This window comes from Limanda limanda, chromosome 9 (assembly GCF_963576545.1).
Source record: "Limanda limanda chromosome 9, fLimLim1.1, whole genome shotgun sequence".
Lineage (NCBI taxonomy): Eukaryota > Metazoa > Chordata > Actinopteri > Pleuronectiformes > Pleuronectidae > Limanda > Limanda limanda.
The window spans coordinates 14,355,634-14,380,917 of record NC_083644.1 but is presented as its reverse complement, the minus strand read 5'-3'; the positions used below and the strand labels follow the sequence as shown (position 1 = coordinate 14,380,917).

At 40.7% G+C, this 25,284-nt stretch overlaps 2 protein-coding genes and 1 pseudogene across 2 annotated transcripts; all 3 read left to right on the top strand.

Annotated features, from left to right (window-relative positions):
- Positions 1 to 1,566: 1,566 nt before the first annotated feature.
- LOC133011173 (uncharacterized) lies at positions 1,567 to 12,912 on the top strand. The gene is made up of 4 exons (XM_061078878.1): positions 1,567 to 1,599; positions 2,108 to 3,991; positions 5,512 to 5,563; positions 10,654 to 12,912. Exons 1-4 carry the CDS (start codon positions 1,581 to 1,583, stop codon positions 12,371 to 12,373), a joined length of 3,675 nt encoding a protein of 1,224 aa, XP_060934861.1. The 5' UTR covers positions 1,567 to 1,580; the 3' UTR covers positions 12,374 to 12,912.
- Positions 12,913 to 13,846: 934 nt separating this feature from the next.
- LOC133010754 (leucine-rich repeat-containing protein 15-like) lies at positions 13,847 to 17,449 on the top strand. Its single transcript, XM_061078386.1, has 2 exons — positions 13,847 to 13,901; positions 14,007 to 17,449. Exon 2 carries the CDS (start codon positions 14,016 to 14,018, stop codon positions 16,887 to 16,889), a length of 2,874 nt encoding a protein of 957 aa, XP_060934369.1. The 5' UTR covers positions 13,847 to 13,901; positions 14,007 to 14,015; the 3' UTR covers positions 16,890 to 17,449.
- A 2,831-nt stretch (positions 17,450 to 20,280) lies between these two features.
- Positions 20,281 to 25,060, top strand: LOC133011095 (leucine-rich repeat-containing protein 15-like; annotated as a pseudogene).
- Positions 25,061 to 25,284: the final 224 nt, after the last annotated feature.

The following is a 25,284-nucleotide window of genomic DNA, read 5'->3' as shown; positions in this document are numbered from 1 at the left end:
AAGGACTTTGGTGACAAAGCTGAGTCACGGGTCTAGACAATGCGAGAGCTCCTGTGAAAAGATGTGAATCACAGACAGCAGCATGATGAACAGAAGAGGATCCACCAGCATTCAAAGTGTAAAACTGCTTGAGTGCTGTGACTCGAGTGTAAACGGCTCAGGATTAAAGCATCTGCCACATTAGTGAATGTAAAAGAGCAGCATCATAGAAGAGGGAAAAACGACCAGTTCCCCATGATGCTGTTTCAGAGTTTATTAGATCTGCACTTTAAAATACCCACATGCACACAAAACTACATCACAACCTAGACAGTTAATTCCTGCACAGAGAGCAACATTAATTGAAAAAAAAAAACGTCCTATATTAAAAGAAACTGTTAAATGTCGTATATACCTATAATCTTACATAAATATTACAATATTTATATTAAATTTATTATATCATATTATTTGTACTTAATTTGTTTTACCATTATTCATTTTATACAGTAAACTTAAGTTATTCTGCTTCCGTGGTACATGTTTAATCTATCAACCAACAAGGAGTCACTGAAAATGTGTAATTTATCTTGACATACAGGACTTTATTTATATTTATTCTACCTTGTATTTACTACATAATTTCAGCACTTTACAGGAACACACACACACAAACACACACAAACACACACACAAACACACACACAACTTAAAAATGAACGGATGTCCCATGTTTGATGAAGGTGTCATGGGACTCTGTTGTAAAACTGCTGGGAACTGAGACTTACTGCTGCTAAACGGTTCTCATCACTGCCTGGTACAGCAGGACCAATAACTGAAAAACACTATCTTGTTTTGTTTCGAGCACAAACGACAAACGGAACTATGTGTTTCCATCAAATGCATCAGACACAAAACATCTCTGACTGATATGGACCAGAAATAATAGTTATCCGCTTCAATTCAATCCTCAAACTGGAGCACAGGCAGCTTGTGGTCACACCATTCTGTCAAGATAAGTCCACAGGAAATGACCAAGCAGCCTCCGTGTCACTTTGAGTTTGACACTTCACAGTTCCTGACAAACACTTCCAGACCAGGGGAAACTCTCCAAAAACTTTACACGAAAGGAAAAATAAAAAAGCAAAAGGTCTTTTTAACAGCTAACACTTTGACAAGTCACCGAAAAAAGCATATAATGGTTGAATTCCATTTAGCTGCTTCAGTTTCAGGGTCTTCTCATGCTGACCTATTGTCACACTGTCATGTCTTATTGGGACACTGGAAATGAACAGAGCCATTGTGAATGTTTTCAGTAAAACTTGTAGGTCGAAATAATTGTATGGATATAATATGTAGGAAAAAGGTTGTTAAATAAAACCCTAAACTACAAAATAATGGGGTTATGAGAGTGGTGTTGTAATATATATAATAAATTCAATATAAAATGGCCATTAAAATAAGTGTGGTGATGATGTCTTGCTGGGTATTCTGGATAAGAAGGGGGTGGGGTGATTTGATAGACAGCGGCTGTCAGCTACCGCTTCAGCCCCAAGAAAAGAACAGAGCATAGTCAGCATTGTGGAATCAAACAGAAAGAGATGGATTCCTTCTTCAGAGGTTGGTAGAGTTTTCCTCAATTTTCTTATGCTATAATGAAAGGTTTTTTTGTCATAGAATTGATTTGAAACTGATAGAAATATAACATTTTATCTTATTTCTGTGATGATTACTCTTGGAGAAGGGTTAGGGTTAGTTTAGTTTAAAAAACATAAATACAAAATACATCGATTAAATGTCAAAGTGCATGTGGGGTGTGGTTGAAACCAGTAGTGGCATGTATGAAAACCATAAGATAAAATACCAAACATACAATATCCACAGTACAGGTTATGTATTAATATGAAAAATAAAATTGGACATAAATTAGATTAACAGAAAAAGTAATAGGCGGGAAGGATATATGCTTTAAATACAGAATGAAGAGCAGAATCAAAAAGAGATAATAAAGAGCAAATTTTCATTGCAAATCAAATGTCAATTAATGAGAGACTTAAATAATGTGATGTAATAATATAATACAAAATGTGATGATGCGTCTTAATGTGTCTTCATTTCAACCATGCAGGCCCCTTGTGGATCATACTCATCCTCTTCATGCTGCCTCACTGCTCCTACAGCTCCGAGGGAAGACCGGTCTGCCCTCAGAGCTGCGACTGTTCGTATAAGAATGTCGTCCTGTGCATAGGCGACATGGTCACAGACGTACCTAAGGAGATGCCCCCTCAGACATACGAGCTGTACCTCAACAACACAAACATGAATGTTATAAACCATCAGAGCCTGGAAAACCTGGATTTAATGCAGCGCTTCGGTCTGACCCACAGCCACCTACACACCATCCAACCGCTGGCTTTCCACGTCGCTCCAAAGCTCAGGTTCATCAAGCTGTCGTCCAACGATCTCACCACGCTTCCCGCTCTAGTGTTCAGTCCGCTGACCATTCTAGAGCAGCTGTTTTTAGATGGAAACCAGCTTGAGACCATTTCTCCAGACATATTTAACAGACTTGTTAAGTTGCAGGTTCTGGACCTGGGCCGCAACAAACTGATGGATCTCCCTCCGGGTGTTTTCAATGGACTGACCGAACTCACATATCTCAACCTTGCCAGGAACCGCTTGAAGAGGCTTTCTCCCACAATCTTTCGCTCCTTGATCAACCTTCTCAAACTCTACATGTACAATAATGAACTCGAGGCGCTGGAGTCTGAGATGTTTGATGCACTCATCAACCTCCAGGACCTACTGATCGACCACAACCAGATCGCCAGCCTCCCGCGGCTTCTGTTCCATCCACTGACGAACCTGACGAGTCTCACTTTGTCCTCCAACCAACTTCAGGGTGTCCCCCAAGAAACCTTTTATAATATGCCCAAGCTGAGCAAGCTGACCCTCTACAACAACCCCTTGCTTTCTCTACCAAACCAGCTGATGGGTCACATGCCTGAGATGAGAGAATTGTATCTGTACTACACCAAACTCACTACTGTTCCTGGGAATTTATTCAGCAACATGTCCGGGCTGTTGAGGCTTCACCTCCATTTAAATGAACATCTCAGAGAGTTGCCCGCAGACCTTTTCTGCTGTCTCCCCCACCTCAAGAAGCTCTCGCTGAAATTCAACGACCTCCACTATCTACATCCTCAGCTGTTCTCCAAACTCACCTCACTGAACATGTTGGTTCTGAGCGGCAACAGTCTGCAAAACCTAACCGAAAACGTTTTTCAGGGCCTCGAAGAGCTTCAGACCATTGATTTGAAGAATAACTACCTCAAGACTCTGCCAGGAGATATTTTCTTGTCAAATGAAGCGTTGGGCACTCTGACTCTGATTGGCAACCCCTGGGATTGCACGTGCAGCATCAGAGGTATTGCAAGATGGATAAGAAGCAATGCTCGTGTGGTCATTGACAAAGGAAATGTGACATGTCGAAGTCCATCTAACAAACAGCTCCGTACATTAGAATCTTTGCAAGATCAGGAGTTCAGTTATTGTGATGTTTCCACTGTTTTTCCTGGGAAGAACAATTTGCCAGCCTCAACAACCACTGCTCCAGCAACACCATCAAGCACCATTGAAGTCATCATACCATCATCCACCAAACCTGCAAATTCAACCACCTCCAATGCTGCAACATCCTCCCTCCACCCTGCAACCACCGCTCTACCAAAAGAAGAGCTCCCTCTCAGTACCGATACTCACGTGAGCTATCAGCCGTCACAGGTTTTCCATGACCGGCTGGTGATCGAGCAGGGGACGGAGTATGTTCACCACAACCACCACAGCGGCTGGGTGTTGGTGTGGTTTCTGCCCTCAGACACAGCCTGGGCTGGGTTCCTGATGTTCTGTCACATCCTTCTCGCGACCACAGGCCTGTTCCTCATTCTTGCTGCCATGTATACTTTGTATCGGCTCGACAAGACCATGGATAAGCTGAAGGCCGAGTGTACACGTAAATAAGGGTAGCACACCATGTTATCAGGCTGAGTGCACGAGAGCCAAAGATAAACTGTCCTTTTCCACAAGCTGCAGCACATTAAAGATCACTATTATTTGTTGCTTTCCTCGATGCTATTTTAGTTGTGGGCAGTTTGGCTTGAGAAATGGGATTCGATGTAGTCTATTTTAAAAAGTGTTGAAGGTCAGATCATTTTAAGATTGCTTTCTAAGAATCATGGTTAGATGATACAATAATTAATAATATACAGTACAATAGGAAATACAAAACTTACGCTTTAACAAAGCTGTGATCATGCAAATCAATTCATTTGACAAATTATTTGTTCGTCATTTTATATAATCTGAGCATTTTTATTATAATTTGCATATTTTGAGTTACATTTACAAGACAATTATTTCAGTAATTCTTCTATCATTTAAAAAAAATATATAATATAAAATTATCTGACACCAGCTTTTCAAATATCTGGTGAAAAAGTATTTTATTTTAATAAATCACATCTCTTTGGATTTTGGACTGTTGGTTGGACACATTTACAATATGAAGACATCGCTTTTGGGGTATGGGGGTGTTTTTCACCATTTTAACACATCATTAACTAAACAATGAGTGTATTTTGTTTTAAAATATATTTTCCAGATTGATTGATAATAAAAATAACGGTTAGTTGCAGTTTTTTGGTCTCCTTGTCATCAGATTGCATGTATGAAGATTTTTGAATGAATGTATGTATGAAGATGTATGAAGAACACCGTGTGTAAGTTTTTGTTTTTACTTGAGTGATGATGTCAATCAACATATACAAAACCGAGGTGATTTTGTCTCCCTCTAGTTGTAAAAGTGCCAAACTGCATGAAGAGTTCCTTTCTTTCCTTCCTTCCTCCCTTCCTCCCTTCCTCCCTTCCTCCCTTCCTCCCTTCCTCCCTTCCTCCCTTCCTCCCTTCCTTCCTGTCAGCTCAGGCAAATAAAAATACCATCAAGCAGCGTCATGATGATATTCCTGCCTCTCCCATCAGTAATTACAAGTACTTTTGCTCCAACATCTGTTATCAGTTTAAATCAGACAAATACCTTTTGTTACATTGAGATAATTAAAATAAATAATTGCATAGATACCACAGAACAGAGGTAGGTATAGGTCATACATCCGGGAATTAACCACTTGATGCTTTTATTCTTTACCATACACATTCACACACTGTTATTTGGGAACTTAGTTTGTCACAGTTTGGTCGTATTTTTTATCTTTAAAAGTTACAGAATAGTTATGAATATGTATACTAAAAACCATTTGCTAAATCTATTCATAATTGGAATTTTTGTTTCAAAGACTTGTGTCGGGCCACCAATGTATTTTAGAGAAGTTCTTTAGTATAAACATTATTTTCTCTTATCTGGGGTTGTCATCCAGATTTCTTCTTTGAAAGGAGATGACAGATAAATGTACTTTCCCAAAAGAAAGCACAAGCTTTCGGTAAATGATTCACATCCCATCGTCATTTTCGCAAAAGCCTTCAAAACAAGAGACTCCAAGTCAATCAGTCATCGCCATGATTTCACAAGGTCAGGGAGCAAAATAACTTTGGATCAAACGTCTCTTTGGCAGAACAGTGCCCCAATTTCCAGGCCTTCATTATAAAACAAACCCACAACAATGTACACAATTGTTTCTCTTTCTGTGTTATCCAAGATCACTCATGACATACCTTTTTTTTTTATCCCACAAGTTATCCTCAAGCTTTCATACAAATGTCTTTACAGAAGTACATCGTCAAAGAACTACATTACATTTCTATCCAGTTTTGTTGATGATATCACATCCCACTTTAGTTTTATTTATTTTTCTCTGGAGGCAAAACAACAGAGAACGTTTGACTGCTTGTGTAAAAAAAAGCCTCCAAAGCTTTTAAACCTTCACAAAATGACAGCGGATGCCGGGAATTCCTCGAGAGGAGATTGGACTTTAAACAGCAAACAGCAAACAAAAGAGGATGAATTGGGCAGCAGCGCCCAAGTTCATCGCTATGACAACCAGTGATTAGGCCCTTCCAGTACGCTGAGCCCACACAACAGTGGTGACACACTCTCACTCGCTCTCTCTCTCTCACACACACCCACACACACACGTGTATCGTCATGGGTCACTTTTGGGAACTTTACACAGACTTATCCACTACTTCCCTAACGTTAACCTAACTCAAATCTACCACTGACCCCAAAATCTACTGGAGACATAAGTTTAACAACAAAGATCAGGAAGTTGTCCCTATTTAACAATTGTTTATTTTAATATTCTAAATATTCTAAACAGATACATTTTATCTTAACCTGATATTTTCCACAGCTCATTTACAGGAGACTCTTGATTGTTGTTTGGTGCGATAAAACTCATATGTCAAAATAATAGACATTGGGGTTTGAGGTGTATGTGTTTTTCTGTGAAATGTAAAAACGCAATAAAAATATTTCTGATAAAAAATATAGGCTCAGCTTTAGCTTTAGCTATGCAGTAGTTATACAGCAAAAGTAAGCTAACCATTGAGTTTCATTTTGAACACCAACTGATTACCATTTAAATGGGAGTTGTTTTTCTCAGAAAAGTTCTAAGTATAGACCTATGCGTAATGTCGCTACACAAATGTTCATTTCTAAATATGAACCCTTATTAAATATTATGTGAAGCCCTAAGAATGTCTGTTACTGTAACTCAGGCTTTTACCTAAAGTACACCAGTCCAAGGACTCATAAATGTAAGAATTTAAAAAATTTGTTTTTAAATGTTGATTGATGAATTGTTGTTTAGATACAGGTGTTTTATTCATGTATCACTTGTCAGAAATATAAAAAAAAAGACCTTTTTGTGTATCTGCTAACTCCTGCTCTCCAAAGTAGTTTGAAATAAATCATATCTCACATGAATCAACCGCTGGCAGCATGTTTTCTTAACCTGGAAGAAACTTCAAGTAAACCCCCTTTTTAATCTGGATTTTCCTGATTAAATAAAGTGGCAGTTAAAAAGACTTCCAGTCTGTTACAGCATGAACAGTTTATTGATGATGTTACGGATCCATGTGGACACAAAAGAAGAACATACAGATTATGGTTATATGTGTTTCAGCTTGATGATAATAGACTCCATTGTGTTCTTGTAAGTTAAAGATCAAATTAGTCAATTATAAAACACTGGTACAAACTTTCTCAACCTGTGTCTTCACAGCAATATCAGAAAGATTGCAGAAACGGCCCAGCTATACGTTAACTCCACCCTCGCTATCTGTAGCCTGTGGTAAAGAGGGTGTTAGTCGGCTTATAAAACAGATGGATTTACTTACAGCAACAGAGGAATGCTAGAAGCAGCACAACACTAGCTGCCTTACCCTTTTTTTTCTCTCTCACTGGTTTATTGAGGAACAGAACATTCCACATTTTAGTACCAGGACGAAATCACCACGTATTTACATGAACAGGTTCATGAAAAAAAGATGAACGCTGGACATTTTCAGGGGTTATGTCTTGTTTCCTTCCGTCCTAATAAAGCATGATTTCTTAATATGTGATAGACTCTGGATATTTATGATGAAAGTTTCATTCAACAGCATAATGGATGTGCAAACTTACAGTAGCTGTGTACAGCAGCAGGTAATTATCACACTATTTCATCCAGAATCATATAATCTGCAACAAAAGACTGGACACAAGTGCCCTGGTTGTTTTGTTGTTTTTTTGTGCTGAGTATAATTCCCTAACAGTGGATTTATGAGGTGCGAAGTGCCAAACCCATCGGCTTACAAGCATACCAGGGTTGCCACGTATAAAAATATGAGCAGCCTATGCTTCAATTTGCAAAACCAAAACAACAACAGTGCGCATACACTCAAAACTAATCACAAAATCCTTTCTCTTGACTTGAACCATATTCTACCCCTGCCTGCAACACTAACCAACTGAAATATACTGTACATGTGTTCCTGGAGGAAAACAAGAAACACATGTAGTTACATAGGTGAAAAACATATGGATCCACTCAGATGAATTACAGATCACACACATCCTCCTACATGCGTTCAAGCAGCCATACAAACACAAATCCAGTCCCAGAGGGGTGGGGCTTCCCCTGTTGCCTGAACCCCCAGAAAATGTGAGTGTGGGTGTGATCGTGTGAGGAGGGGACAACAGGGGGGGGGGGGGGGGGGGGGGAGCTGGGCCAGCTGAACAGTGACACTGAGGCTTCAGAGAAAGAACCTGCCGGTTTCATGACCTCAGGACAAGAAGCAGAGAAAAAAGAAAAAAGTGACTGAGGAAGGGAAACGGGTGATGACGAGGAGCAGGAAAATGTGATGCCGTGAGAGTTCAGAAAGTGCTGGAAACTTTCATCACAGGACTTGTGAAGCTGAGGACGAGAAGGGAGGACGCACATAAAAGATAACCAGACCGACCCACTGTCTGTGTTCACTCAATCGTCAGATACTACTGGAGGTAAGTTCTGCCAAATAGTGTGCCATGTTACCAGGGTGCTGATCAAGATGCTATAGAATGAAAATGTGGCTAGAATATTTCAGGGCGGAAACATGAAGGAGACAGCTATGATGATCAATGAGTTACTGCTTACGTCCTTTTGTGATTTAACCAAGGAGCGTGTGTATTCATGTGAAGAAGACAGTCGACATACACTGTCTGTGTTATTGTTATCCTAACATTTTTACAGTTTATGTAAAAGCTTAAACAAAGACCTTTTATATGTAAAATGGATCGCGTCTCAATGACTTGACCACTTTCTTTTCTCTTCTGTTGGTTCAGTCTTTTACAAAGTGCTGATGCATCAGCTCCGGCAAGGGGGAAAAAAATCTAAGCAATTACTGGTGAACTGGAAATGCTTTAGCCATTACACTGCGCTGTAGACCATTCCAGGTCATCACAGTGAAGACTAGACTGTGGTTTTGGTTGGACTGGGACATTATAATATAAACCAGAGTGGAAACATGGTTTGAATTGGATCATTATTAAACTGCAGTTGTAATTTTGATTCGAGGAGTATAAAAGGGTGAAGAAACAATTGTCAAAATAAGGCGTGTAAATCTATCGTACAACTAAAGGGGAACTGATATGTTTGGCAACCCCACCCTGACCCTAAATGTGAAATCTGACCATCTCATTCAAAACATTTAAGAGAAAAAGGGAAGTGGAGATTGTGATGAAACCAGTGGATATCTCCCCATAAACCTCATATGAACAAAAAAGGGAAAGTCAGAACTAATATTTCTATCATTAATGTTTTTGTATATTTTCACAGATTTTGTAATAGTAGAAGGTAAACAGTTAGAAATTAAGTTTAACAATCAGATTTTTAATAATGTTCTACAAATAATGTCCTCTCACAGCAGGGACCTCGCACCCCTCAGCCTAAATAAAATGAGCTCACAATATGTCAAAACAGGATGAGCTGCGATTTACCAGGGTGGATTTTATGACCCTCGATCTCTGATGTGAAAAACAAAAGATGAAGAAAGAGAAGAACAATCGCCACTTCCTCTCAGAGACTCTTTCTGCACCCTAATACACTTCAGCCACTGAGAAACAATTCACGCTTGCCAACATTAAGTCGCAGAACTTTAAATGGATTTCTATAAAGAGGTAGTTCTGTTCTCCTGTCCCATTACAAACAGTGAGCACAGCCTCAGCCTCCAACATGTGCAGGCTGTGATATAATAATAGCAAATGTAGAGAGCAAATAGTGAGGACTTTGCTATAGTGGGGGAAACCAAACACCATGTGCATGTCAGACCAGCGTCTACTTTAATTCCAAAACATCCCGCAGCACACTGAAATGTCTGATGAATACAAATCAAGAATTCAGCGTTTTAATGCCAAACGCTGGCTAAACACAGTGTTTCACCAGTCAGCCCTTTTGGTAATACTAATGAGCAATGCTCCAAGCCACAGGCAGCAAAATAAAGCACTAGATCGATCCATGCTAATGTCTCCTCTTTGGTTAAAACAAGAATGCTGAGGCAGCAACGTGGAGGCACTGTTCCTAATTAGAGTTGCCTTCAATAGAAATGTCTTATTATGGTGATGATTTAAAATGTAGAGATCCCCCTTCGTGTCTGTTCTCTCAGGGAAAGGAGAAAAGACAGACCACGGAAACTAGAAAAAGACTCTACAGCAAATATTTGAGAGTAGCACGCGGTTAAAAACACAGCAAAGCTTCATGTTAAGAACGGAGCAATTCAGTTTCCTTCATGAGCATAAATGGATCTATGCTCTGGGTAAAATGCCCATCTTGTTATGGCACCCACAGGGAATTGTAATACATTTAGCACAAACATTCAATTGGAATCAAGGATGAGCTTATTAGAATTTGGGGGTCATAGGTCAAGGTTTACTTAATTTCCCTTCGGGGATGAATAAAGTACTCTATCTAGGTCACTGTGATCTCAGAAAACCTGTTTTTGCTCTTTGAACGTGTTTTCTTAAAAACAACTTGAGATAATCTTTAAAAATTTGGCGCAAATGTTTACTTAGACTCATGGATTGAAGGATTTGAGTGGTCAAAGGTCCAAATTCAAGGTCACGGTGCCCTTTGAGGACCAAAAAATGTTCGCTAAAGACTCAACCAGTTTTAACTGCAAAATATTTTTGTTTCTGTTTTCTAGGAGAAACATGGACCTGCCCCTGACCCTTCATGTGTTCCTTCTTCTCTGTTCTCTAAATGCTGTTGTTTGGGCTTGTCCAGTTGGATGCAAATGTCAAACAAACAAAATACTCTGCAGTGGCCTCTCAGACTTCCCCACACCTCTGCCCTCATCTACCACTGCCCTCTACGTGGCCAACTCCAGTATCTACTCTCTGAAACCAGAGGACCTGGCTGTTTTCTCTAACGCCCTCAACATCTTTGTGATTAAAGACACTGTTCTGAAGGAGGTGCAACCTGGCACACTTGATGCCACTCTGAATATAGGTGCCTTGGGGTTTACTGGCACGGAACTGCAAGATCTCCCAGAGGCCTTATTCCAAAATCTTCAGAGTCTTGAGTCTCTGACTCTAAAGAGCAACAAACTCCTGGTAATCCGCCCTCATTGGTTTTCCTCTCTGAAGTATCTGAAAGTTCTTGACCTAAGCAAGAATCTTTTCACATCTGTACCTTTTGAAACTTTTAACACTCTCACTCAGCTAAGTTATCTTTTACTTTCCGGAAACAATATCAGTCAACTGTCTGTTGAGACATTCATGGGTCTTTCTAAGCTTAAAATCCTCCGGCTTAGTAAAAACTCCCTACAGGAACTCCCTGCTGGCAGTCTGGATGACCTTGGCAATCTGGAGGAACTATCCCTAAATGACAATCTAATCTTTCACCTCCACCGTGACCTGTTCTCTAACAATCGGAAGCTCCAAAAGCTGTTCCTCTCTAACAACAGGCTTACATCTATTCCACTGGGGATCTTTTTAAACCTTCCCCTCCTTTCCCAGATGTCACTGTATGAAAACCAGCTGGAGAGTCTGGGTCCAGGGGTGTTTGGGCCCATGCCCTTGCAGGAGCTGTGGCTTTATGACAACAAGCTCAGCCGTGTGGAGGATGACACCTTCAGAAATCTTACTCAGTTGCGTCTGCTGGTGCTGAGTCGCAACCAGATCAACTACGTTTCTTCCGGGACCTTCAGGGGGTTGGAGAAGGTGGGAGAGATATCACTTCACACCAATCTGCTCACAACCTTGCAAGCTGGGACTTTCCAAGGTCTTCCAAGCCTGGTTAACATTTCCCTGGAGCATAACTTCATCAGCTCCTTCCCTTCAGGTTTTCTGCAGGGTGTGAGCCATCTCGGACAGATAGACCTGCGAAACAATTCCTTCAACAGCATGCCACAGGAAAGTCTGGATGCACTCAATGTGACAAATGAAGTACTCCTACAGCAGAATCCCTGGAGGTGTGATAAAGATATTCTGCCTCTTAGGGATTGGCTTAGACAGCACCCAACCAAGGCCAACCAAACCCTTGTGGTGTGTGAAGTGCCTTTCAACCTGAACGGTGAGGTGATCGTTCTGCTGACAAACGAGAACCTGATGCCTCTCAGCTCTACCGAGGATCCTGTGTTGACTTCAACAGAGAAGAGGAGGAAACCAAATACCCCTCCAACGAGAAGAAGCACTGTCCCACCTGCTGTCAACACCACGCCCACCTCGGAGCCTGAGGAAGTCACCAGCAGCGGACAGGGGGAACAGGGACCGGTTTCTAATAACACTGCGATGACCCTTCTCATCATCGCAGTAGTGTCCACTGTCCTCATTAGCACTGTGATCATCAGCTGCGTGTGCTGGAGGAAGAACAAGAGAGGCAGAGGAAATATAGGCCGCAGAAATAAGAACTCTGTGCTGTAGACCACCCAGCATCGATAACACAGGAACTTTTAAAGCCAAGGGAAACTGCTCGCTGATTACTGAGGTCATCCCACAAAACCTGGAGCATAGCGTTGATTTTAGAGCCTCCAAGTCATAGAAAGAACCGGAACAGCTCCTTCTTCTTCAGCTAGAACCAACAAGGAAACTGATTTTCTTTAGTAATTAGTTAGCATACCGCTTTGTACCAGTCCTGTGTGCTCTAAAACGTGATCTGTCATCTTGCACACTATCTTTTTAAAACCGTTTAATGGGAAAGTGGGATTATTTGGTGAATGTAAACTGAAATGCACACAAACAGTGTACTTCTTTTGAATGAACTGAGTACTCTCGTCAATGGTCTTTCATTATTTCATAATTATTGCAGTTTGAATTTTTGTGCTAACAATACATTTCAGCAAAAGTTGTAATCATTGAATGAGTATCTATGCTAAATCAAAGATGTAATTGTTCATCCATTGTAAGACAATTCAAAGCAACATGTTACCTTGCAATGAATAAATGCACTGCTTTTAGAAGAATCAGTCTCACTTTGAAGTGATTATTTACTGAAGTAAGCTATTCATGGTATAACATGACAACTCACACACTTTCTCTCAAGGAATATGACATAAATACCTTATTCCAGAAAATGGTGAAAGACAAACCCGACTGAAATCCCTGTAAAAAGAAGTTTACCACAAGTTTGCATTCAAAGTAATCATTCACTGAAACTATGTTGATTGTCAGAAACAGAGGGATGTAGTAATTGTGCACATTTTGCAATGGTAGTAACTTCCACCACTCATCCAACTTTTGTCTGCTGTCCTCTCGATTATATCCATTCAATATAAAAGACTGCCATCTACTGGAAAGAAGTCCCAATAATGGTTGAAACTATTTTGGCCTGAATCCCAAACTTCCACCCATCGCTTCCCCTGCAATTATACAGAGACAAGACAAAACAAACGAATTACAAATGCTGACTAATTATTAACTGACAATAACAATGTGTTGGTAGGGAAGTTAAAACAAAACATAATTAATATACTTAAGATAAGTTGATCTGAACAGGAGGATTGTTGACTTGTAAAGTTTTACTTTCTTTCTGCTTTCACCAATGTGGAAACAGAACATACATCATAAAAAAAGCTTGTAAGAGCTGCAAACTTATCTATAGAGTCAGACTCTGAAGTATATTCAGAAATTAACATCTGAATCTCTGGTGGAATACTTTGTTTTAAAAACTTATTTAGTATTGAGTTTATAGATACTGAATGTTAGTGAATAAGAACAAATTACTGTAACATTTTGTAATCTTAGAGCCATTCTGCTGAGCCATGAAGTTAATGCCTCAAACATTAAAAACATTCTCCAGTCTCCACTCTTATCTCAAGCTGCAGACGTGTTTTACACCACGCCTCATGTGGGATGCACCCTTTCAGAAAGATAACTGATGAGACTGTGTTTGTTTGTGTCTCATCTCTAATGTAACTACCTTCTGCTTCATCCTGCAACTGCAAATAATCTGGTACGTGAATGTTCCTTTAATATTTGACTGTAACAGAACATGGATCAACATCTTAACTGTTCAATTTTGTAAGTTATATATGATCATATCTTTTTCTTTTGATAGTGAATAACAATGTCAAGAGGAGAAATCGTCGTTCTTTTTCTGTCAGTACTGTTTGAGACGTCGTTGCATCAATGCAACACTCCGACGGGCTGCATCAGAGAGAACCAGGAAATCTTCGGTTCATCTACCACAGAAATTCCTCAAATGCTGAGAGCAGGTGTGACAGAGGTTTTTTTTGTGGAAAGCCCCGTGGAAACAATACCTAAAGCAGCCTTTGCTAAAAACCCGCAGCTTGAAAAGGTGGAATTCATGTATACTCCAACATCAACTATTGAGCCAGGAGCTTTTGAAGGTTTGGGGTCCCTCAAGCACGTTGAGATCTCCAACACTCCATTAATGTTAATCCCAATTGGAGTCTTCAAAGACCTCAGCAACCTGGAGAGTATCATACTGAAGTCTAACAGGCTACGTCGTTTGGAGAGAGGCTTGTTTGACGGCCTTAAAAAAGTAAGGGATCTCCAGCTACATATGAACGAGATCGCATTGATTGAAGATGGGACATTTGAAGGTCTTGAGAACCTTGAGTCTCTCCATTTGGCTAAAAACAACATTTCCACTGTATCTACCAGTTTGTTCTCAAACCTTAACAAACTGCAGGTACTACGTCTTTATGAGAATCAGCTTACCACCATTCCTGAGGACATCTTTCAGAGTTTACCAAACTTGACGGAAATCGCCTTGCAGGGCAACAAAATAGCAGAATTATCACCAGATTTGTTTCCACATAAAGACAAACTAAAGAAGATCCTTTTGGACAATAACCTTCTCACCAGTTTACCTGATGAATATTTTGTTGGCTTCCCTCAGCTTAAAACTCTGACCCTGCAGAAGAATAAACTGACAAGTCTCCCACCAGTTCTTTTTGGGAAAATGCCTAAACTGCTTCAGCTAAGCCTCAGTCAAAATGATCTCAGCACCCTTCCTCCAGGAATATTTAGCGCCCTTAACAAAGTTAAGAAGCTCGACTTGTCTAATAATCATTTTGCCTCCTTGTCTCCCGAGTACTTTGAAGGCCCAGAGAAGCTCACAGAGCTGAACCTCCAGAATAACAAGATAAAGTCACTGGATGCAGATGTGTTTGAAAAGCTTCAGTCACTGGTCACACTAAAGCTCGATCATAACGACCTGCAGACGCTCCCTGAGGATATTTTTGAGCCTTTAATAAAGCTAAGGAGGCTTTACCTCAGTGAAAACCCTTGGCACTGTGATTGTAATCTGATTTTTTTTCACCTCTGGATAAAAGCAAACTCTGACAAGCTTGCATCACCTGTTGTCTGTGAGTATCCAGAATATTTAAAGGGGCAGAAAATCCAATCCTTGACAGAAGATCAATTCATTTGCCCCACCCTTCCCCCCACAACTACCCGCCCCACCACCACCACAGCAACTCCCACAACAACAACACGACCAACCACACCTACAACCACAACACCAACCAATCCCACGGACTGCCCCAAAGACATCCAGGAAGTCTTCATGTCAGCTACTACTGAAATTCCTCAAATGCTGAGAGCAGGTGTGACAGAGGTTTTTTTTGTGGAAAGCCAGGCGGAAACAATACCTAAAGCAGCCTTTGCTAAAAACCCGGAGCTTGAAAAGGTGGTGTTCATGTACACTCCAACATCAGCTATTGAGCCAGGAGCTTTTGAAGGTTTGGGGTCCCTCAAGCACGTTGAGATCTCCAACACTCCATTAATGTTAATCCCAGTTGGAGTCTTCAAAGACCTCAGCAACCTGGAGAGTATCATACTGAAGTCTAACAGGCTACGTCGTTTGGAGAGAGGCTTGTTTGTCGGCCTTAAAAAAGTAAGGGAGTTCCAGCTACATGGGAACGAGATCGCAACGATTGAAGATGGGACGTTTGAAGGTCTTGATAACCTTGTGTATCTCCAATTAGCTAAAAACAACATTTACACTGTATCTGCCTGTTTGTTTTCCCACCTTAACAAACTGCAGGTACTGGGTCTTTATGAGAATCAGCTAACCACCATTCCTGAGGACATTTTTCAGACTTTACCAAACTTGATTGAAATCGCCTTGCAGGGCAACATAATAGCCGAATTATCACCAAATCTGTTTCCACATAAAGACAAACTAAAGAAGATCACTTTGGACAATAACCACCTCACCAGTTTACCTGAAGAATATTTTGTTGGCTTCCCTCATCTTAAAACTCTGACCCTGTGGAAGAATAAACTGACAAGTCTCCCACCAGTTCTTTTTGGGAAAATGCCCAATCTGACTGAATTAAGCCTCAGTCAAAATTATCTCAGCACCCTCCCTCCAGGAATATTTAGCGCCCTGAACAAAGTCAAGAAGCTTGACTTGTCTAAGAATAATTTTTCCTCCTTGTCTCCCGAGTACTTTGAAGGCCCAGAGGAGCTCATGGAGCTGAACCTACAGAATAACAAGATAAAGTCGCTGGATGCAGATGTGTTTGAAAAGCTTCAGTCACTGGTCACACTAAAGCTCGATCATAACGACCTGCAGACGCTCCCTGAGGATGTTTTTGAGCCTCTTATAAACATAAGCAGGCTTTACCTCAGTGAAAACCCTTGGCACTGTGATTGTAATCTGATTTCTTTTCACCTCTGGATAAAAGCAAACTCTGACAAGCTTGCATCACCTGTTGTCTGTGAGTATCCAGAACATTTAAAGCAGCAGGAAATCCAATCCTTGACAGAAGATCAATTAATTTGCCCCACCCTTCCCCCCACTACTTACCGCCCCACCACCACCACACCGACAACAACTCCCACAACCACAACACGACCAACTACACCTCCGACCACAGAAGCAACAACAATAATACCAGCACACCCACAGCTGCGTGTGCTGGAGGAAGAACAAGAGAGGCAGAGGAAATATAGGCTGCAGAAATAAGAACTCTGTGCTGTAGACCACCCAGCATCAATGACACAGGAACATTTAAAGCCAAGGGAAACTGCTCGCTGATTACTGAGGTCATCCCACAAAACGTTGAGCATAGCGATGATTTTAGAGCCTCCAAGTCATAGAAAGAACTGCAACAGCTCATTCTTCTTCGGCTAGAACAAACAAGGAAATGGATTTTCTTTTGAGTTAGTTAGCATACCGCTTTGTCCTGTGTGCTCTAAAACGTGATCTGTCATCTTACACACTATATGTAAAAAACTATTTTGTGGGAAAGTGGGATTATTTGGTGAGTGTGAAGTGAAATGCAGATAAATAGTAACCTTCTTTAAAAAAAATGTTTAGACAGAACTGAGTACTCTCTTCAATGGTCTGTCATTATTTCATTAATTATTGCAGTTTGAATTTTTGTGCTAACAATACATTCCAGCAACAATTGTAATCGTTGAATGAGTATCCATGCTAAATCATAGTTGAATTGTTCATCCATTGTAAGACAATCAAAGCAACATGTTACTTTGCAATGAATAAATGCACTGCTTTTAGAAGAATCAGTCTCACTTTGAAGTGTTCATTTATTGAAGTAAGCTATTCATAGTTTATCATGACAACTCACACACTTTTTCTCAAGGAATATGACAGAATACCTCACTCTAGGACATGGTGAAAGACAAAACACGACTGAAATCCCTGTGAAAAGTAGTTTAACCACAAAGTAAAGGTTAAGTTCTGAAGGTCAGCAGCATTGCACTTACATACTGAATCATAAATTACATGATTGACTGAAAAAAATACTAATTGTGTTGCCAGTCTTGTAGAAACAACTGCAAAGGGAAATCTCCTGTTCAGACTGAGTGGATTTTAAAGTAGTCACAATGAATTGAAAAAGGTACAGCGTGATACTGTACCACAAGTTTGCATTCAAATTAATTAATCACAAAGCTAGGTTGATTGTCAGAAACAGAGGGATGTAGTAATTGTACACATTTTGCAATGGTAGTAACTTCCACCACTCATCCAACTTTTGTCTGCTGTCCTCTCGATTATATCCATTCAATATAAAAGACTGCCATCTACTGGAAAGAAGTCCCAATAATGGTTGAAACTATTTTGGCCTGAATCCCAAACTTCCACCCATCGCTTCCCCTGCAATTATACAGAGACAAGACAAAACAAACGAATTACAAATGCTGACTAATTATTAACTGACAATAACAATGTTCTGGTAGGGAAGTTAAAACATAACATAATAAACAAACTTAAGATAAGTTGATCTGAACAGGAGGATTGTTGACTTGTAAAGTTTTAATTTCTTTCTGCTTTCACCAATGTGGAAACAGCTGCATGAAAGTGTTTACATTCCACAGTGAGTGGGAATTTATAGAGAATGATGAATATTCAACCTTTAAAATAATCTAAATTTACACAACTGCACCAGGTGAATAACCTAACATACATCATAAATAAGCTTGTACGAGCTGCAAACTTATCTATAGAGTCAGACTCTAAAGTATAATGAGAAATTAACATCCAAATCTCTTGTGGGATACTTTGTTTTGAAAACTTATTCAGTATTGAGTTTATAGATACTGAATGTTAGTGAATAAGAACAAATTACTGTAACATTTTGTAATCTTAGAGCCATGTTAGTTAGCCATGAAGTTAATGCCTCAAACATTAAAAATATTCTCCAGTCTCCGCTCTTATCTCAAGCTGCAGACGTGTCTTGCACCACGCCTCATGTGGGATGCACCCTTTCAGAAAGATAACTGATGAGACTGTGTTTGTTTGTGTCTCATCTCTAATGTATCTACCTTCTGCTTCATCCTGCGACTGCAAATAATCTGGTACGTGAATGTTCCTTTAATATTTGACTGTAACAGAACATGGATCAACATCTTATCTGGTCAATTTTGTAAGTTATATATGATCATATCTTTTTCTTTTGATAGTGAATAACAATGTCAAGAGGAGAAATCGTCGTTCTTTTTCTGTCTGTACTGTTTGAGACGTCCTTGCCTCAATACAACACTCCGACGGACTGCCCCAAAGAGAACCAGGAAATCTTCGATTCATCTACAACAGAAATTCCTCAAATGCTGAGAGCAGGTGTGACAGAGGTTTTTTTTGTGGAAAGCCCCGTGGAAACAATACCTAAAGCAGCCTTTGCTAAAAACCCGGAGCTTGAAAAGGTGGAGTTCATGTTGTAGTGCAATAGGAGTAGACTTGACGTTGGCTAATTATTAATAATCATGAAATATGATTATTAAAATAATAAAAATTATCTATCAAAAATAATTAAATTATTAATTGAAGATGATCAGTAATCAAATAACAATAAAACCACTAATGAGAAAATAGGAATTATCAATTAGAAAGTATAAGCTATCAATTAACAATGATAAGGTTATCAACCAAGAATAATGAAAATAATTAGTCAAAACAATAAAATTATCAATTTAAGAATAATACTATCTATATTAATAATTGAGAAAGGGGGGCACCACCCTGGTTTCCCAGGGACCAACGATGTCAAGCTATAATTATCAGTCTCATAATGATAAATGTCAAATTAATAATGTCAATATTTTAATATTAACGATTACTTAATAAACAGTGAAGGCTTCTAAGTTCGAGCACAGGCAATCATAATCCAGCTGCAATCACATACATATGCACAAATAATCACAGACTACAGATACTTTAATTACAAAAGTATTTATTAAACAGGGGAAATAAAGTTATAATGTTATTCAATGATTTATCATTTTAACAAGCTCCGATATTTCAAAGATAAACACAGCAGCAGAATCACAATTCAGAAAATACATGGACAACCTGCGGTCTACCTATGTATGTCTGTCTCTGTGTGTGGGTGTCTGTGTCAAAGTGTCTCTCTGTGTGTGTGTGTCTATGTGTGTGTATGTGAAATAAAGTTAGTGTTATTTAATGATTTATCATTTTAACAAACTCCCATATTTCAAAGATAACAACAGCAGCTTATCACAATTTAGAACACGCATGTAACCTCTGGTCCATCTATGTGTCTCTGTGTGTGTTTATCTGTCTGTGTCTATCAATGTGTGTGTGTGTGTGTGTGTGTGTGTGTGTGTGTGTGTGTGTGTGTGCGAGAGAGAGAGAAAAAGAAGGGGCGTGGCGATGACGCGTAGTGACATCACATCTAAGATGGAGGCCGATCATGATTCGTGGAATCAAGGCCTAAAAACTCTCAAAATGGCGGATTGACTACAAAACAAGATGGCGGAGCCGTTATGAATTTAGAGCCAGGATGGGAGGAGAGAGAGAGCGGAGGCGTGGCAATAATAGACTCAAAATGGTGGGTTAACTTGCGTTATTCAAGATGGAGTCTATGTTAATGACACCATGTGGCCGGAGCGCACACTGGTGGTCGTCACATGAATTACACAAAGGAAATTTTAGACAAAGAGAATTCTTATCTCTGCTTGGCTTTGGGGGCCGAATGGTTTCCAGATGTGTTTAGCCTCTCTAAGCATAGATTTAACTATGTGACATGACCTGTATTATAAATACAGGTCAGAAGTGTGTATAGGTCGGTTTAGAAGGAGAGAGAGAGAGAGAGAGAGAGAGAAGACATGTAAGGAGAGTTCAAAGAAGCTCTTAAAAATACGCCAGAGATGGATTAACAGTGATTCACCCCGCAGCCCCAAGCGGACGTTGTGGGCTGAGGTTCTGATCGGTAAACTCACTGCAGACTAACACAGACGTTAACAGCGTGGCTGGAGGCTTTCCTCGCAGCACTCAACCACTAACACAAAACCCGGAAATGAACCGGAAGTAGCGGCTCGTCGTAGCCGGCTAAAACAATGAGACTCAGCGGTCTCGCAACAGATACAATCAAATATTAAACAATATGCTACGTATCAAAACTAACATCTGCCCAGACAACATAAGTCTCTTACTGTACAACCCTCGCGATGTGCCTGCGACTCGGCGCGAATGTGTCGGGGGCCAGTGAATCACGTGGTCTCTCTCACGAGCGGAGCTCCTGGCTCGGCCGCTGGACCGGAAAAGGAAGCGAATTATTCCTGCTGTCTTGACGGAATGAAACTTCGCCTTTCTTCTGTAACAGCGGAGAACGTGCTGGTCTACAGGAACGGAGTGGATTGCCTCTTACTCCTCAGCGGGATGAACGTCGCGCTTCTGCAGGGGACGGCTGGTTTGAGGCCGTTTGTAGATCGTTGGAAAAACAAAAGTAAAGTCCGTGGGGAAAATGAAACAGTTTGAGATCGTCCAGCGAGCAATTTCCTGTTTGATCTTTCCAAGTTAAAACAGGAAAGGTCCTTTCCAAAATAAAAACGTCGACTAAGATAAATGAATGAAATGAATTGAAACAAACATCTTATTGCCTCCTTAAGCAACGGGAACCTCTGGTCAGACCTGAGGAGGCCTAACTGGAACGTCAGTGCTGGAGTGAAAAGAGAGCAGTTAAGAGAAAAGTAGTTCCCTCCTTAAGTTGCTGGAACCTCTGGACAGACCCGAAAGGGCCTGATGGGAACGTCAGCATCGGAGGAAAGAGAGAAGTTAGTTGCCTCCTTAAGTTGCTGGGTTAACTGGTGAGACCCCGGGGGGGGGGTCCCGTTGTCACATCAGCATCGGAGTGAAGAGAGAAAGAAGTTTCTGTGAGCTCAGCCTTTTTAAGTCATGTACCAGGTGACTCCCCCCTGGGAGGAGGGGTCAGGGGTCAGTGTGGCCCCCGGCCAATTGAATTGTCAGGATTTGGCCCCCAGGGGCGGGCTTACATTGGGAACCCAGGAAGTGACCTGCTGCCACATGGTGATAAGGGCCACATGCTGGATTTTTAAATGTAAGGGGTTACCCGAGCCTGGCCTAAGGTTTTACGACTCTTAGTTCTATGTCAGATCACTGGGCCTTGCCCAACAATGTATACTCCAACATCAGCTATTGAGCCAGGAGCTTTTGAAGGTTTGGGGTCCCTCAAGCACGTTGAGATCTCCAACACTCCATTAATGGTAATCCCAGTTGGAGTCTTCAAAGATCTCAGCAACCTGGAGGGTATCATACTGAAGTCTAACAGGCTACGTCGTTTGGAGAGAGGCTTGTTTGACGGCCTTAAAAAAGTAAGGGAGATCCAGCTACATGGGAACGAGATCGCATTGATTGAAGATGGGACATTTGCAGGTCTTGAGAACCTTGAGTCTCTCCATTTGGCTAAAAACAACATTTCCACTGTATCTACCAGTTTGTTCTCAAACCTTAACAAACTGCAGGTACTACGTCTTTATGAGAATCAGCTAACCACCATTCCTGAGGACATCTTTCAGAGTTTACCAAACTTGACGGAAATCGCCTTGCAGGGCTGGGTTTCCACATAAAGACAAACTAAAGAAGATCCTTTTGGACAATAACCTTCTCACCAGTTTACCTGATGAATATTTTGTTGGTTTCCCTCAGCTTAAAACTCTGACCCTGCAGAAGAATAAACTGACAAGTCTCCCACCAGTTCTTTTTGGGAAAATGCCTAAACTGCTTCAGCTAAGCCTCAGTCAAAATGATCTCAGCACCCTTCCTCCAGGAATATTTAGCGCCCTGAACAAAGTCAAGAAGCTCGACTTGTCTGATAATAATTTTGCCTCCTTGTCTCCCGAGTATTTTGAAGGCCCAGAGAAGCTCACAGAGCTGAACCTACAGTATAACAAGATAAAGTCGCTGGATGCAGATGTGTTTGAAAAGCTTCAGTCACTGGTCACCCTAAAGCTCGATAATAACGACCTGCAGACGCTCCCTGACGATTTTTTTGAGCCTTTAAAAAAGCTAAGGAGGCTATACCTCAGTGAAAACCCTTGGCACTGTGATTGTAATCTGATTTTTTCACCTCTGGCTAAAAGCAAACTCTGACAAGCTTGCATCACCTGTTGTCTGTGAGTATCCAGAATATTTAAAGGGGCGGGATATCCAATCCTTGACAGAAGATCAATTAATTTGCCCCACCCTTCCCCCCACAACTACCCGCCCCACCACCACCACGACAACTCCCACAACAACAACACGACCAACCACACCTACAACCACAACACCAACCAATCCCACGGACTGCCCCAAAGACATCCAGGAAGTCTTCATGTCAGCTACTACTGAAATTCCTCAAATGCTGAGAGCAGGTGTGACAGAGGTTTTTTTTGTGGAAAGCCAGGTGGAAACAATACCTAAAGCAGCCTTTGCTAAAAACCCAGAGCTTGAAAAGGTGGTGTTCATGTACACTCCAACATCAGCTATTGAGCCAGGAGCTTTTGAAGGTTTGGGATCCCTCAAGCACGTTGAGATCTCCAACACTCCATTAATGTTAATCCCAGTTGGAGTCTTCAAAGACCTCAGCAACCTGGAGAGTATCATACTGAAGTCTAACAGGCTACGTCGTTTGGAGAGAGGCTTGTTTGTAGGCCTTAAAAAAGTAAGGGAGTTCCAGCTACATGGGAACGAGATCGCAACAATTGAAGATGGGACGTTTGAAGGTCTTGATAACCTTGTGTATCTCCAATTAGCTAAAAACAACATTTACACTGTATCTGCCAGTTTGTTTTCCCACCTTAACAAACTGCAGGTAATTGGTCTTTATGAGAATCAGCTAACCACCATTCCTGAGGACATTTTTCAGACTTTACCAAACTTGATGGAAATCGCCTTGCAGGGCAACATAATAGCCGAATTATCACCAAATCTGTTTCCACATAAAGACAAACTAAAGAAGATCACTTTGGACAATAACCACCTCACCAGTTTACCTGAAGAATATTTTGTTGGCTTCCCTCATCCTAAAACTCTGACCCTGTGGAAGAATAAACTGACAAGTCTCCCACCAGTTATTTTTGGGAAAATGCCCAATCTGACTGAATTAAGCCTCAGTCAAAATTATCTCAGCACCCTTCCTCCAGGAATATTTAGCGCCCTGAACAAAGTCAAGAAGCTCGACTTGTCCAAGAATAATTTTTCCTCCTTGTCTCCCGAGTACTTTGAAGGCCCAGAGGAGCTCATGGAGCTGAACCTACAGAATAACAAGATAAAGTCGCTGGATGCAGATGTGTTTGAAAAGCTTCAGTCACTGGTCACACTAAAGCTCGATCATAACGACCTGCAGACGCTCCCTGAGGATGTTTTTGAGCCTCTTATAAACATAAGCAGGCTTTACCTCAGTGAAAACCTTTGGCACTGTGATTGTAATCTGATTTCTTTTCACCTCTGGATAAAAGCAAACTCTGACAAGCTTGCATCACCTGTTGTCTGTGAGTATCCAGAACATTTAAAGCAGCAGGAAATCCAATCCTTGACAGAAGATCAATTCATTTGCCCCACCCTTCCCCCCACTACTTACCGCCCCACAACCACCACCACAACAACTCCAACAACCACAACACGACCAACTACACCTCCGACCACAGAAGCAACAACAATAATACCAACCACCCCCACATCTGCATGTGCTGGAGGAAGAACAAGAGAGGCAGAGGAAATATAGGCTGCAGAAATAAGAACTCTGTGCTGTAGACCACCCAGCATCAATGACACAGGAACTTTTAAAGCCAAGGGAAACTGCTCGCTGATTACTGAGATTGTCCCACAAAATCTGGAGCATAGCGATGATTTTAGAGCCTCCTAGTCATAGAAAGAACTGCAACAGCTCCTTCTTCTTCAGCTAGAGCAAACAATGTAATGGATTTTCTTTTGAGTTAGTTAGCATACCGCTTTGTACCAGTCCTGTGTGCTCTAAAAAGTTATCTGTCCTCTTACACACTATATGTAAAAAACTATTTTATGGGAAAGTGGGATTATTTGGTGAGTGTGAAGTGAAATGCAGAGAAATAGTAACCTTCTTTAAAAAAAATGTTTAGACTGAACTGAGTACTCTCTTCAATGGTCTGTCATTATTTCATGTATTATTGCAGTTTGAATTTTTGTGCTAACAATACATTCCAGCAACAATTGTAATCGTTGAATGAGTATCCATGCTAAATCATAGTTGAATTGTTCATCCATTGTAAGACAATCAAAGCAACGTGTTACTTTGCAATGAATAAATGCACTGCTTTTAGAGGAATCGGTCTCACTTTGAAGTGATTATTTACTGAAGTAAGCTATTCATGGTATAACATGACAACTCACACAATTTCTCTCAAGGAATATGACAGAATACCTTATTCCAGAAAATGGTGAAAGACAAAACATGACTGAAATCCCTGTGAAAAGTAGTTTACCAGCAAAGTAAAGGTTAAGTTCTGAAAGTCAGCAGCATTGCACTTACATACTTAATCATAAATCACATGATTGACAGAAAAAATTACTAATTGTGTTGACAGTCTTGTAGAAACAACTGCACAGAAAATCTCCTGTC